Source organism: Acomys russatus, chromosome 3 (assembly GCF_903995435.1).
Source record: "Acomys russatus chromosome 3, mAcoRus1.1, whole genome shotgun sequence".
NCBI lineage: Eukaryota > Metazoa > Chordata > Mammalia > Rodentia > Muridae > Acomys > Acomys russatus.
The window spans coordinates 81,855,529-81,870,219 of NC_067139.1; the positions used below are offsets into that span (position 1 = coordinate 81,855,529).

Below are 14,691 nucleotides of genomic sequence, written 5' to 3' on the forward strand. Positions count from 1 at the left end.
GCTGGCTCCTTTCCCCCCTTTATGTTGCTCTTTCCTTCCCTTTCCTTTTCCTTCTTCCTCCACTTCCTCTCACGCCCTTCCTTCTTCCCTTGCCACTTTCTTTCCCTTTTTAAGTTACTTTCCTTAGTGTTTTACCCAGGTTGGCCTCCTGGATTCAGGTTTTACAGACACACGACATCGTTCTTGGCCTTGTCTGTTTGTAAGAGAGGAACCCCATCACCCAGTATGCACAGGCAGGAAGAGGGCCTCAAGTCTGAGTTCAGTCTGGGATACATAGTGTTTTACCAACCAGCCAAGTAAACTAAAATCTGGACACAAAGACAGTGGCCAGCGTCATGGACTAGTACAAAAGGACGCTGTGAGGGTCCAGCGAGACAGAAACGGGCCTCAGGAAATACGAAGCACAGGTCTAGTTCTTGGGTCTCTAGGCTCGCCAACTACAGAAGGAAGTACACATCTGGCAGCGCACAATGGTACACAGCGTAATCCAGCCGCTCAGGTGGAAAGAAGATCAAGTTTGAAGTCAGTAGAGCCAAATGTCCCAAGACTGTCCCATAAATGAAGCAAGGGGCTGGGACACCTCAGGGGTGGAGTCTTTGCCTGGCAAACACAAGGCCCCAGACTCAACCCCCAACTTCAAAGTCACATACAAAAACCAAAACAACAACAAAATGTCGAGCCGCCTAATCAGTGGTACCATCTAAAATTTTACTTGTTCTTTATATTATGAAAGTTTGCCTTCAGCTTGTCTTTCATTTTAACATACGTTTTTAGAATTCTTCGAAATTTTCATTTATGCATTCAAAGCATTTTAACGATCCAGCGTTATTATTTAATCTTGCCTATGTAACAAATACAGTACTTTCATTATCTGTTCTTGATTTTATTAGGTGAGACAGGGTCTCTCTCTTTCTCCCTCTCTTTTTTTTGTTTTTTGTTTTTTGTTTTTCGAGACAGGGTCTCTCTGTGTAGCCTTGGCTGTCCTGGACTCGCTTTGTAGACCAGGCTGGCCTCGAACTCACAGTGATCCGCCTGCCTCTGCCTCCCGAGTGCTGGGATTAAAGGCGTGCACCACGGCGCTCGGCTAACGCTATCAGTTTTAATCAGCAAATTTTAGTTCTTTCTGTGGCTATAAATTGTAGCCACAGACAGCATTGTCAGGCAGCAAATGAGGCCTGGAGGCTGGGGTCTGGTCTAGCTTTCCATCTCTTCTATGCCTCTCATCTTCAAAGGTGGAAAGAAAACAACCTAAACTTTGTTCCTAACCACCTAGAGTTTTCATCAGAAATCTTAAGCACAGAAGAGGTCAAACACAGGGGACAGTGGAGCAGCTCTCCAAGAAGGAGCGGGGTCAGCCGTCACAGCGTCTGCACTGCTTCATGGGCTTACACTGTTGGCTCAGTTCCGCAAACATAGACATTTTCACAGGGACTGTTTTCACCTCAGGTGGCAGAGCCAGGAGGCTTACACTCTGCTAAGTCTCTAAGGTCCCTTTACCTGGATGCTGCTCTCCTCGTCCTCCCGCGGTGACTGCGCAGGCATGACTTCCACATCAGAGTTGTCGGATGATGTGTTACGTTTTCTCTTCTTGCCCACTACAGGAGTAATGGTGCTAAAAAAAGGAAAAACCACGTTCATTTCCAATGAAAGCAAGAACACTTTATGAGTAAGAAAGCATTATTAATTCAAACTGTCATATACTAAACTTCCAGACAGAAATATTTGGGTATAAGAGAAAACAAACAAACCAACCTTGACTCTCCGGTCTGCAGTACAAATACTGTAGAGTACAGTGTCTGAAGAAGACAGCACTTGGGTTTGTAAGGGTAACCCTGTCCTGACAAACACTTTGCTGAGGACCAAATAACAGAGATCAAACTTATTCTTTTTAAAACCTTTTTTAAAAGATGCATTTACTTAATGTGGAAAGTGTTCTGCCTACATATATGTAGGGGTACCAGCTGTACGCCTGGTAACTGCAGAGGTGAGAAGAAGGCATTAGATCCCTTGACTGGAATTACAAGAATTACAAAGGCTTGTAAAGCTGCCTTGAGGTGCTGAGAACTGAACCCTGGCCATCTGCAGTAACTGTAGCACTCTTCACTGCTGAGCATTCACTCTAGCCTCCCAAAACTTGCTCTTCTATAAAGTGGTAAAAGCTATACAGCTACAGAGCTTGAAGAACACACAGAGAGTAGAAGTTAGTAAGAAAGTAACTACAAGAAATAAAAGAAAAAGAACACAAGATTGCAACAAGAGCCATAAGAAAAGGCAAGGGTGGTAGCAGATGCCTGTAATCCCAGCACTCGGGAGGCAGAGGCAGGTGGATCTCTGAGTTCTGAGGCCAGCCTGGTCTACAAAGTGAGTCCAGAACAGCCAGAGCTACACAGAGAAACCCTGTCTAGAAAAACAAACAAACAAACAAGAAACAAACAGAAAGAACCATAGGAAGCCATACTCTCTCAAGGTCTAAAGTTGACAGTGACTGAGGTTTAGGAGTAAGCAAGCCGCTCTCTTAAGAGTGAGTAGTAGAGGCACTGAGAGATCTCTTCTACACGACAGTGATAAAAATGTCAGCACGCACCAAGTCCTATCCAAACGACTCATCTGTCCTGTCCCTTAGGGTTCTCTTGAAAATACACCTATTTAAACATTTCTGCTAAACATGTGAGCATTAGGACAGAGAAGCGAAAAGGTCTTATCTTCCAGGGCAGGCCCCATGGTGGCTGCCGTACACGGGAGGGGGGTCTCCAGCCCCAACAGGGCAGCAGGAGCACTCACTTTAGCTTACTCTTGCCCTTTGTTTTGGAGGCAGCAGAAGTTTTGCTCTTCTTAGGCTTCTCCTCCTTCAGCCTTTCTCCGCCGCTCTTCTTCCTGCGCTTCTTCTCCCCTTCCTCCTCTGGCCGGACGCTGGGCAGCTCATCCTCGTTCAGGACCCGAGGGATGTTCTGCTCGCCCCTGGCCCGGGCCCTAGCAATGGCTTCTGCCACAATCCGATTTGCTTTCTCTTGCTTTTTCTGGTGCTCAAGCCTGCGGTTCTCCTCCATTCCAGTCTTCCCCCCAGTATGAGGAGAACAGCTTGCTGGTGATGACAGGGCTGCCACTTCACTGGCACTTAAAACTTTAACCACAGAGAGGCCAGAAGAGGCTCCCTGAGATGAACCAGCCTGGAGAAACAAAGACATTACAGTTCAAAATGTTTGCAACTTAAATGGCCTAAATAAAACTAGGTAAGCCCAGCCAGCTATGGTGCCATAGACAGGCTTGTCAGTCCAGCACTTGGGAGACAGAGAGAAGAGAATTGACTGCCCAGTAGCTCAAGGTCATTGTGGCCTACGTAGTTTAAGTTCCAGACCAGCAAACAGTTACATAGTGAGACGCTGTCTACACACACACACCCCATAAAACAACACAAAACTATGCTCAAAGCTAAGACTCACTCCACCTAGATACATCTGGAAAAAAACAAAACAAAAGAAAAGCCGGGTACAGTGGCGCACGCCTTTAATCCCAGCACTCAGGAGGCAGAGGCAGGCGGATTGCTGGGAGTTCAAGGCCAGCCTGGTCTATAAAGTGAGTCCAGGATGGTCAAGATAACATAGAGAAACCCTGTCTGGAAAAACAAACAAAAAAGAAGAACAAAAAAATTTGGTTTCTGATGAGAAGAAAAAGTATTCTAGAAAATTAAACTTTATTCTTTTGCCATGCTTTCATATTCACTATTTTTAAAAATGTACAACTTTTACAACTAACACTTATCTTTGCCCTAAATATTCAAAAGTTTGATTCATTCCCTTGGCTTAGATTATCACCCTGGCACGTGTGTGAATAAAGTGTGTACGTGTGCGTGTGTAGACATATGCACACGAGTGCAGAGTGCAGAGGTGTGTGTGTGTGTACAGAGCCAGAGGCGCTGTGACTCCTACAGTTGGGGCTACAATCGTCTGATGTGGGTCCTGGGGACTGAACTCAGGTCCTCTGAAAGAGCAGGGAGTGCTCTTAATCACGTAGTCATCTCACCAGCCTCATTAACTGTTTGTCCTTCAAGTGAAACACAATTTCATTAAAACAATTAGTGTGTTTGTGGCGTAAGCTAGGAGCAGGATGGGTGTTCTCTATTTACTTCCCTGATGAATTCCCACGAGACATAGAGCATCCCCCTAAAGCTGGAACTAAGCGGGTGACTGAGTCCCAGAGACCCTCTCTTTTGTCCCCTCCCAAACCTGGAGTTGCATGTTTATGTATCTGCCATACCCACCTCTTCCTTTCTTTTTAAAAATTTTCAAGATAAGGATTTTCTGTAAAGCCCTGGCTGTCCTGGAACTCTCTCTGCCTCCTGCGTGCTGCGACTAAGGGCCTGGCTCACACACTTCTAATGCAGATGCCAGGCATTTGAATTCTCATCCTCATGCTTGCAGTGTGCATAGTGCCAACTCCTCAACCCCATCTTTAAATATTTATTTTGTGTGTGCTATACATTTGTGTCCATGTTTGGGGCATGTAGGTGTACATGGGGGAACCAAGAGACAACCTTCCCTCAATTTCCTCATTCACTCACTCATTCATTCATTCACTCACTCACTCATTCATTCATTCACTCATTCATTCACTCACTCACTCATTCATTCATTTACAAAGATATGTTCTCAGACAGAGGCAGGCAGATCTCTGAGTTCGAGGCTAGCCTTGTCAACAGAGTGAGTCCAGGGAAGCCTGGGCTACACAGAACAACCCTCTGTCAAACAGAACAAAACAAAAGATACGTTTCCCCAAAAAGGTATGTAGTCCTAACTGGCCTAGAGCATAGTATTTTAGACCAAGCTGGCTTTGAACTCTCAGAGATCCACCTGCCTCTGCCTTCTAGGTGCTGGGATTAAAGGCGTGAGTCAGCACACTTAAGACACAGTCTCACTGAACTGAGGGGACACTGCTTAGGGCTGGCCTGTCTCCACCTCCATAGCACTGGGATCACGGGCTTGGGATGCAAACTCAGATCTGCACACTTGTGCAGAAGGCATTTTACCAACTGAACCATCAACTGGGTCAAGAGGTAACTTCAAATCATTCTTTTTGTATTTATTTATTTGAGACAGGGTTTGTCTATTATGTAGCTCTGGCTGTCCTGGAGCTCACTATATAGATCAGGCTAGCCTCACACTCAGAGATGCACCTGCCTCTGCCTTCCCTCTGAGGGCTATGATTAAGGGAGAATGCTATCATACCTGGCTGTCTTTTTTTTTTTTTTTTTTGAGAGGGGAAATAGTCTTGCAGTACAGCCCAGGCCCAGTTCCCCAACCCACCCCATAATATTATAATAAAGAAAAGACTATGAACAGTTTAAAGACAAATATTACAGAAATCATCCCCTCAAACTCAACAATAATTATTAATCTTTGTATGACTTAATCAAAACAAGGTTTCCATGTGTGAAAATTCCACGGTATAAACTAGAATTTCCCACAATCAACTAAGGGGGTGTTTCCTTGCTTTCCCATTTCAAGTCACTCACCTGTGGCTGCAGCACCATCTTGAGTGGTACAGAGAGCCTTTGGCCTGGGTTTTGTCCTGGTCCCATTATCTGAGCCTGCTGCACAGAGGACAGTGTCAATGGCTGGGCTGAGGGAGGCGGCTGTGGCTGTGGCTGTGATGATGGAGGTTGTGGTACAATCTGGATTTTCTGCTGTGGCTGCTGCACCTGCAGTTGAATAGTTACTACTTTGGCAGGCTGCCCCTGGGCATTCTTGGCTTGAGTCAAGGCTGCCAGCTGGTTGCCCTGTAACACTATCTTGCCTGGTAGACTCCCTAGCACAACATGCCGATGTCCTTGGGGACCTCCGGACTGTGGCTGTTGGAGGACCAAGGTGATGCGTTTCGATTCACCCTACAATGAAAAGGGAAATCACAGAAAAGGAACATTTAAAAACACTATATACAGGAATATTTATACCAGCTTGATTCATAAAACTGAGTGTCAGAAAGTTCACTTTTGTTTCCCCTCCAATGTCTCTATAGCATCTTTTCTGTAACACCTCGGCCCAGTGAGTATGAAGCTCATCTCTCATACACACACACACGCACGCACGCACGTGTACCCCTCCACCCCCACACAACTTTTGGTAGCTATCTAAGACAGTCGTTTTAGTAGTTGGAAATTAGGACAAAAATTCATAGAGTAAAGGAAACATGCCTCCACATCAGTTCCATTAGCCTTAATGCCTACAACTGCTCCCAACTCTTCTGGTCCGTTATTCAGAACTCTACCTTTATACAACAGACATTAGTGAGAGGATAAGAGTATTAGTGACAAGAGGAGACGGGAGTACTGGCCCATGTATGTAATCCCAGCATCAGGAGGCTGAGAGGAGGAGTCCAAGTTTGAGGACAGCAACCAGAAACCCTACAACTGGTGTGACAGCACACCTGTAATCCCAGCAGTAAGAAGGCAGAAGTAAGTCAACCAATCTCAGGTTTCCAGGCCAGTCTTCCTCGGCAATACAGAATTCCAGGCCAGCCTAGGCTACACAGCAAGAATCTGTCTCCGTAAGTAGAGCACTTATAAGTATTGCAAATATATGTTCCCAGAACATCCTCTATTTTAAGGTAACTTAAACGTTTGCTGTGAATTTTTAGTTAATGTTCGTATCTCGCTGCAGACTGAGCTCTATAAGTGGACACTGTCCATTGTATTCAGTACCAGGTAGGTACAGCACAGCACATGATAAGAGCAGAGAGGCATATTAACATTAACTATCCCCACCTTAGCTGCTAGACAAAAGCTCACTGGTGGAAAGCAAAGACAGAAGAGCGTGGTGGCTAGTGCCTGTAATCCCAATGCCTGGAGACTACAGCAGGGAGATCGCCATGAGCTGAGAACAGGCCCAGCTACAGAGTGACTTCGTCCCAAGCACCTCATTAGACAGATCTAAACAGACTTTGCCACGGCAGGTCTACATGCCTGTGCCCTCTCCCTCCACCCACACTGTGCTGGGTCCTCTATGAAACCATACTTCCACTCCCCCTTCCACGCAAGTCACCTGGGCAGGTGTAGAAGTCAGCGTAACTGCAGGCTTCAGTGGGGGCCCTGGAGCCCCAGCGTTTCCAGCAGGAGCCGAACCCTTAACTGGCTGGAGGACTAGCTGCTTTACTGGCCGGCTCGGCTGGACGATGCGCTGAACAGCAGCCTGGTTCCCAGGGACCTTGGTGGCCAACACTGTATTACCAGAGACAATGGAAACACCTGGTCGGAGGGGTGTGCCAGTTAGCACTTTGGTAAAAGTGACTTTTCCACCATTGGCTGTGCCAGCCACTAGGGGCTGAGCTGTGCTGGTGATACCTTGGGCCTGAATTTGCGCCACATGGGCACCCGTGACTGAGGAGTTTGGTGGGGCTTTAAGGATAACAATCTTCGGGGCTGACTGAGATGGTTGGCCTCCAGTATTACTTGGGGAGACAGCTGTGGCAGAGACACCCATGAAAGGATTCCCTTGGCTCAGGATCTCCTGGCCTTTGGAGACCTGCAAAAGCCCTGATGTTGGCGCTGATGTCTGCAAGACAGGTTGGGCTGGCTGCTCCTGGCTGGCGGGCTGAGTGGGATAATCATGCAAGGTTAAGGACTCGGGAGCTGGAGCTGTGGATTCTTTGGGAAGTTCAGCGGGAGCCGTTTCCTCTGGCTGGGGAACCAGGTCACTTGCTGATGGATTCCCCACATCACCACCTCCACCATCTTGGTTCATCTGATCCAAGGAGTCCAGAGAGCTTGGCAGTCCAAGTGCTTCCTCAATGGGGTCTTGAGTGACCTGATTAAAGCTGTCATCAGTCAGAGAGTCCAGGCCGAATAAATTTGGGTCATCAAACAGATCCATGATGGGGTCCGCCATCTTGGTAAAGTAATGAAGGGTATTTGCTGAAGGTCTGGGGAGGGAAGGGGAGGGGGGGAACTAATTCTCCCCTCCCCTTCCCTGTTAAGAAAAAAAAATGTACACAATGGATGAAGACTAGTCTTCAAGTGAAGAGACAAGAAACAAGTACATGTCAGATTGTCCTGACCTTCATGGCGCAAGACAGCTAAGTCTTCAGAGGAAGAAGATGGAACTCCTGTGATAGAAAATAAATACAAATGAAAAATAATCAAAGTTGGTGATTTTTAATGAACAGTTCTAAGGTCCCATCTTAATATGCATTAAAATAGTAAGAGGACAATGTGAGTAACGCTGTAGATGGACACACAGCAAAACAACACTCATGTTTCTGTCTCAAAACTAAAAACTTAAGAAGAAATAAACTCCTTCTAGGCTCTTACATCTCCACACCTCGAAGTTTCTGCCTATCAAGAACATTGAGCTTGGTGGGTGTAGTGGCACACACTTAGACCCCAGAACTTGGGAGGCAGAGGCAGCGGGGAATCTATGTGAGTTCCAGGCTAGACAGCCAGAGCTACAAAGTGAGGCACTGTCTCAAAAAGCCAAAGAAACAAAAACAGCTCCCCAATCCTCCCCAAATTAAATTTGTTTCTGTCCATTTCTTTTTTACAATTATCTTTTTAAGACAATGCCGAGGAGATTTATATTCACTCACTGTTAAACTGGTACAATCCTAAAATATAGCAAGAACATGTCTATGAAGTTTCTGGGTGCTCTGTGTAAATTCTCCTCTTGTTCTGGACTTATACCTACCTAGGACTGGTAAAAGTAAGCAGCACCAGTAACCAAGCTCATAACACAATGCAATCAGAGTCCAGTGTTGTTTCCCCAACAGTATTCCACTAAACATTTATAGACAGCATTTTGTGCTAATATCTTTTTCAATGCCTTTATTATATTTAAGAGTAAAACTTTTTCTGCAAGAGACTCAGCATTTCAATTGTAATTTATATGCCCAACTCTTTTTTCTTTTCTTTTTTTTAAAGTTGTTTTTATTATCATCATTATTATTTATTTTGGTTCAAGACTGGGCTTCTTTTATGCTTGTTTTTGTTTTTTGTTTTTTTGAGACAGGGTCTCTCTGTGTAGTCTTGGCTGTCCTGGACTCACTTTGTAGACCAGGCTGGCCTCGAACTCACAGTGATCTGCCTGTCTCTGCCTCCCAAGTGCTGGGATTAAAGGCGTGCGCCACCACGCCCAGCCCTAACTCTTTTTTTCTTACTTATACATATCCTTCATTCCTACTGGCACAGCTTGCTTGATGAATTCTTGTGCCTACAATGCTGTAGCCTATATATAGAATGTATAGGCCCCTCCCCCCTTTTACCCTATTCCACATATCCCTTCTAGCAGAGGAAACTATGCACCACAAAGCTCTTCTTTAAGCCAGCGGTCTGTGACGATGTGGTCTTTAAGTGCCCACAGCGTCATATGTCATTGAAGTAAAGCATTATGACCTGCAAAGAAAGTTCCTTACGCATGCGCCGAGAAGGCCCAAACCCTTCCTTATAGAACCCAGCTGCTTATCTGACATGTGTGAGACAGCTGCTGTATGAAGGGACGCGTCTGGGGCAAGGTGTATCGTCCAGAACACGGCACTGTGTGCCAGGCTCTGAGAGACAGACAGATCCTTGGTGGTGACAACTGTCTTACTTCCTTTCCTGTGGAGCCCCAAGAAACCTGCAGGACAGCACACACAGGAGCCATCCAATGAACAGTTAATAATAATATTTGCTCACGTTACTGGAATAAACTAGTCTTCACAAATATTGCACTGTATTCCTTGATACTAACATGAGGCAGTTTTAAAGCCTCCTATCTTGAAAAACTGCCCCATAAATGAGTTGATAAATTCCACATCTATAAGCTCATGAACACACAACCACATGATACAAACACATGGAGAAGAGGTAAAGAGAAGAGACAGCTCAGAGAGCAGCACCTAGGTTCTCCAGCACCCACAGGAGACTCACAGCCATCTGTATGTAACTCCAGTCCTGGGCTATCCAATGTTCTCTTCTGGCCTTTGTGGGCATGAGGCATGTCCACAGTGCACAGACACACATGGAGACAAAACGCCCAATCACAGGAAATAAATAAATGAAACACACACATGCATACGTACATGAAAAAGATATTATTTCCTGGGTTAGAGAGCCACTGTGGGTGCTTCTACAGACTGGTGACCTGAGGTTAAGCCTGGAAGCCACAGGAAGGCAGAGGGCAAGAACTGAGTCTACAGGGCTGTCCTCTGACCTTCACACATGCACCCTGGCATGGACACCCGCATATCCACAGTAACAAGAAACCTTTGAAAACGTTCTAAAGAAGAGTACATAACGTCAGTGCCAATCCAGGAAAGCCTTACTTGATAAGATCCTTTTTTTCTAGCTATCAGAAGACATCAAATAAGAAATCTGTGCCAGAAACATAATGTAGATTTAACAAAAAGACTTTTCCATAGAATTTTCAAGCTCTCTCCTATGTGCTTGTGTGAGTGAAGGCCTGTGTTTGCATGCACATGTGTATGGGGGTGGGGGCTTACCGTGTTCTTGCTTTGTTTTTGAGACAAGGTCTTAGTATGTAATCGAGGTTATTCCAGGATGGCCTCAAACTCATAATCCTCCTGCCTCAGCCTCCCAAGTGTTGGGATAACAGGTGTGTATGCTCAGCTGCCAGGTATCTTTATATAACAATAGAATGGAGGTCAACGTCTCTTCTAGGCTTCAATAACTGAATACTTTCAAGTCCTAAGATCTGTATCAATTCTATTCTTGGCCAAACTATTTCACCAGCCCATTCCAACTTCTAGTATTTGTCCACAAGTTACTCAAAATGGTAATCAGCACAGTTACACATATTTAATGAAAACCTATTCAAAATTGTATACATTTCCTTAAATCTCAACTTTTTTATAGTTATGCCCCGTTTTGTCATCTATGATCTTTCATCGTCTACTGTCGGAGAAATTACAGTAAACATCGGCAGGTGAGTGTCGCACAAAAGCAGCAGCACAAGAACAGTATGGTGGCCGACGCCTGAAGTCCCGGTATAAACACTACAGTGAAATGTCTGCTAACTACAAGTTTACACTGACGATAGTTTATGTAAATCTATATTCACATAACTTGTTACTTTTTCATTCTATTCCCACCTATCCCATTAAGGAGCCAAACTCAAGTGAAGACATTTAAAAGAAAATTACTTCTAAGCCAGTCTTCCCATGTTGCCTAAGCTGGCTTTGGGCTTGGCAATCCTCCTGCATCAGCCTCAACAGGGCTAAGATTATACATATGTCACTTTGTCCAGTAGAAATCTCTTTCCATTTTGCAATCCCGGTAACTGGACCGAGGGACCCGAGGATACCAAGGAAGAACATCACCACAGAGTTAATCTTACATTTCTTTTTTAAATTAAAATTTTTATTTTGGGTCAAGCATGGTAGAATACACTTTTAATTCCAGCACTTAGGAAGCAGAGGCAGGAGGATATTTTTGATTTGTAGGACAGCCTAGTCTACATAGTTAATTCCAGGATAGCCAAGGTTATACAGAGCCCTGTCTCAAAAATACATATTTCCCTAAAATCTGTATGTGTTTTGTTTACATGCATGTCATTGCACCACATGCATACCTGGTGCCTGCAGAGGCCAGGGGGCACCCTGGAACTAGAGTTACTGACAGTTGTGAGTCTCCATGTGGGAGCTGAGAACCAACCCTAGGCTGTCCTCCGGGAGAGCTCCTACCCACTGAGTTGTTTCTGTAGCCCTTCAGTTCACCTTTTACTAAGTTGCATCGGCTGGCCTTGACATTACTCTGTAGACTAAGCAGACCTTGCACTTGTGGTCTTTCTACATCAGCCTCCAAAGGAGCTATGATTACAGGTCTGCACTACCAGACTGGACCAAAGATGGTACTTTATAACGAGAAACAGTAATTGCACTTTTTTTTTCCTGAAAATTTTTTTCACCTATGTGTAAGTCAATTATTAAGCTTTAAGAGCCAGTGCATTACCTCTTGGTTCTTGCTTGCCAAACTTCTCTTTTTTAGAGGTGTGTGAAATAAATAAATAAATGGGTCTAAGTATGGGCTTAAACATGAGGTTAAGAGAAAAAGAAGACAAACATATTAGAAAGCACAGGTTTGAGCGTACTTGCTTATCTGCTTGGTTTTGAGACAGGGCTTCTCTGTGTAGCCCTGGCTATCCTCAAACTCAGAGATCCACCTGCCTCTGGCCCTCAGTGCTGGGAACCACCATGTGCACCACAACATCAGGCAGGCCTTACTTTTGTGTGATTGCTTTCCTCCCAGACAGGGTTTCTCTGTGTAGCCCTGACTGTCCTTAAACTCAGGCCTGCCTCAACCTCCCAAGTGCTGTGATTAAAAGCATGTGACACCACAAAGACTTTACTTAAAAAACTAAAACAAAAATCAAGTAAACAAGCAAACAAAAAACCGAACAGGGCCTTTGTAGTCCAGGGTGGCCACAAACTTGCAAGCATCCACCTGCCTCAGCTTCCTGAGTGCTAAGATTGTAGGCATGATTGTTGGCTCTTTGACCAAATTTGTGCTTTCTACTTGTCAGTTTAGATTCAATAAGTCAAAAGCCTTCCCAGGTGTGGTAGCTCACCCTGCAACCCCAGAACTTTCGAGGCTGAAGCAATGGGACTGGGTAAGTTTTGCAGACAGCCTGAGGGAGTACCAGGCTAGCCAAGGCTACATAGCAAAGCCAACTCTGCCTCCAACCTTTGCACCTGATTTGACCCCACAATAAAGAGTATTACTGCTTCTCAATGCCTTAGCCTGCGCTACAGCGACAGCTCTCCTGTGAGACTGCACCCTAGCTCCCAACTCTCTGGCTCCCATTTCAAACACATCTGTCTTTTGCTACTTGTGGGCCATCCTGCCTGCACCCATACACAGCTGAGTTTACCAGCTTACGCATTTCTCTTTCTACATTTCAAATCCTGATAAACAAATAAGAGGATGTTTTCCAGGTTTTAAGGTAAAGCAACTATCTAGATAATAAAGTGACATCAGACTTTTGTCTTGACCTACCACTGCCCCAAAGGGAAACACATGCATGCGCAAACCTAGTGGCTGTAATCACTTTCCATAATCAAAATTAATGTAGAACTTTAATACAGTTCTTTTGTTTCGGGAACACCAGTGCTCCAACTCTCTAGTCCTCGTGCTTGCCTCAGTCTTGCCTGTTTCTATTACTTGTCTGTCTTATCCCAACAGATTTTAATTCTATTTTAGTCATCTACCCCAATATCTTCATGCTTTTCAACTAAACAGTGACTGTAAACAAGGGTGAAAGGTCAGGTCCACCGAGAAAGGGCTTAGGAGGGTGTGGTGAGTGTACTTTTCAAATGTGCACTCAGCATTAGTTCTGTATTTGCAGTTTTACATTTTGTTGTTTCTATTATTGTCAGTACAAGTGGACAAAATCTTGATCAGAAAGGATCTGTAAAAAACAATGGGTAAGGGAGCTGATGTCAGTAGAAAGAAAGACAACAGCATGAAAAAAGTCACTAGTACCCTGGGCTATCGGACATTATCCCCTGAGGGCCTTTATCATACTTTACTGTTACAATAAGAGAGAAACACTGCAATAGACATCATTCCATCTTCCAACAGATGAAGTTATATAAACTGAACTAGACACAGATTCTCCATTTATAGATCTCTCCCATCCTTAGAAGATAATCAACAAATGCCATATTGAGCAATACTCTTCCTGTAGTATACAGTTTTAGAAAGCACTGCTCATGTCCATTTAACCTCTATGCTCAAAGACTCAGAGAATAAAGTATTTTAATCCAAAGTATAAACCTTGTAGGAAATCTTTTTCAGGAAGATGAGCTAGAGGCAGACATAAACTTCAGTTATTAAAACATAGGATGGATAGAAGCTTAAACAAGAAATGTAAACAGGAAATACTTTGAAAATAAAATAATCATGACAGCTAAAAAAACAACCCAATATAACTTACAGCAGGGGAGCACTAAAAATTATGGCATTGAGACATTTGTGAGACTTAAGAGAATCTCAAACCTTAAGCATAAACTAGGAGACATTTAGAGTGAACGAAATCATAAGTTGGGGTCAAAGACTGACCAGGACGGAAGGATAGAGAACACAAGAAAATGGTGCTATTAACTTGGGGCCTTTCAGGCCTCCTCAAATAAATAAGAGAGTCTAGGCCATTTTCTCTATCTTCACCATTCTGTCAAACGAGTGGCAACTCTGTTTCTGTTTTCTAATCACTGAAAGAAAAAACATACCTAAATTAAGAATGTAGACATTTGGAGGCAAATATGGCTGGTAACAAGCACTTCGTTAAAAACAGAGAAAGCTAAATAGCCAACCATGAAACCTAAAAGCATGTATTTTTCAAAAGCCAAGAAGGAAACTGTAGAAACTGTGTAACGCATACAGGGAAAGGGAAAAGAAGTAGATTGATGCAGGGGTTTTGAAAACGCCACTGGAAGTGGGGGTGGAGGGGGGCCGGGTACATTACCTGCTCTTACTGCCGGGGCTGGTGCCAGTAAGGCCCATACGGCAGAGGCAAGCAGAGGCACGAGAGACTTTCAGGCAACTGGAGCCCCCAAATGGAGTTGAAGTACATGCACTTGAGCGAAGAAGCTATCGGGGTGGGGGGCACCCTCCGAGGTGGGGATGGTCAAGACGGGAAGGTGCGGGGGGTGGTGGGGGTGGGGGTGTGATGCCCAGGGAAGCAACAACGTTAGGACGCAAGCTGCAAGATG

At 44.7% G+C, this 14,691-nt stretch overlaps 1 protein-coding gene across 1 annotated transcript in view; it reads right to left on the reverse strand.

Annotated features, from left to right (window-relative positions):
- Positions 1–14,691, reverse strand: part of Chd8 (chromodomain helicase DNA binding protein 8) — a 70,877-nt gene that overhangs the window by 41,455 nt on the left and 14,731 nt on the right. The window contains exons 2-5 of the mRNA XM_051143051.1: positions 7,035–8,094; positions 5,510–5,881; positions 2,782–3,167; positions 1,498–1,612 (exon numbers count right to left, since the gene is read on the reverse strand). Coding sequence (XP_050999008.1) covers positions 1,498–1,612; positions 2,782–3,167; positions 5,510–5,881; positions 7,035–7,877 — 1,716 coding nt within the window. The 5' untranslated portion in view covers positions 7,878–8,094. The remainder of the gene's footprint in view (positions 1–1,497; positions 1,613–2,781; positions 3,168–5,509; positions 5,882–7,034; positions 8,095–14,691) is intronic.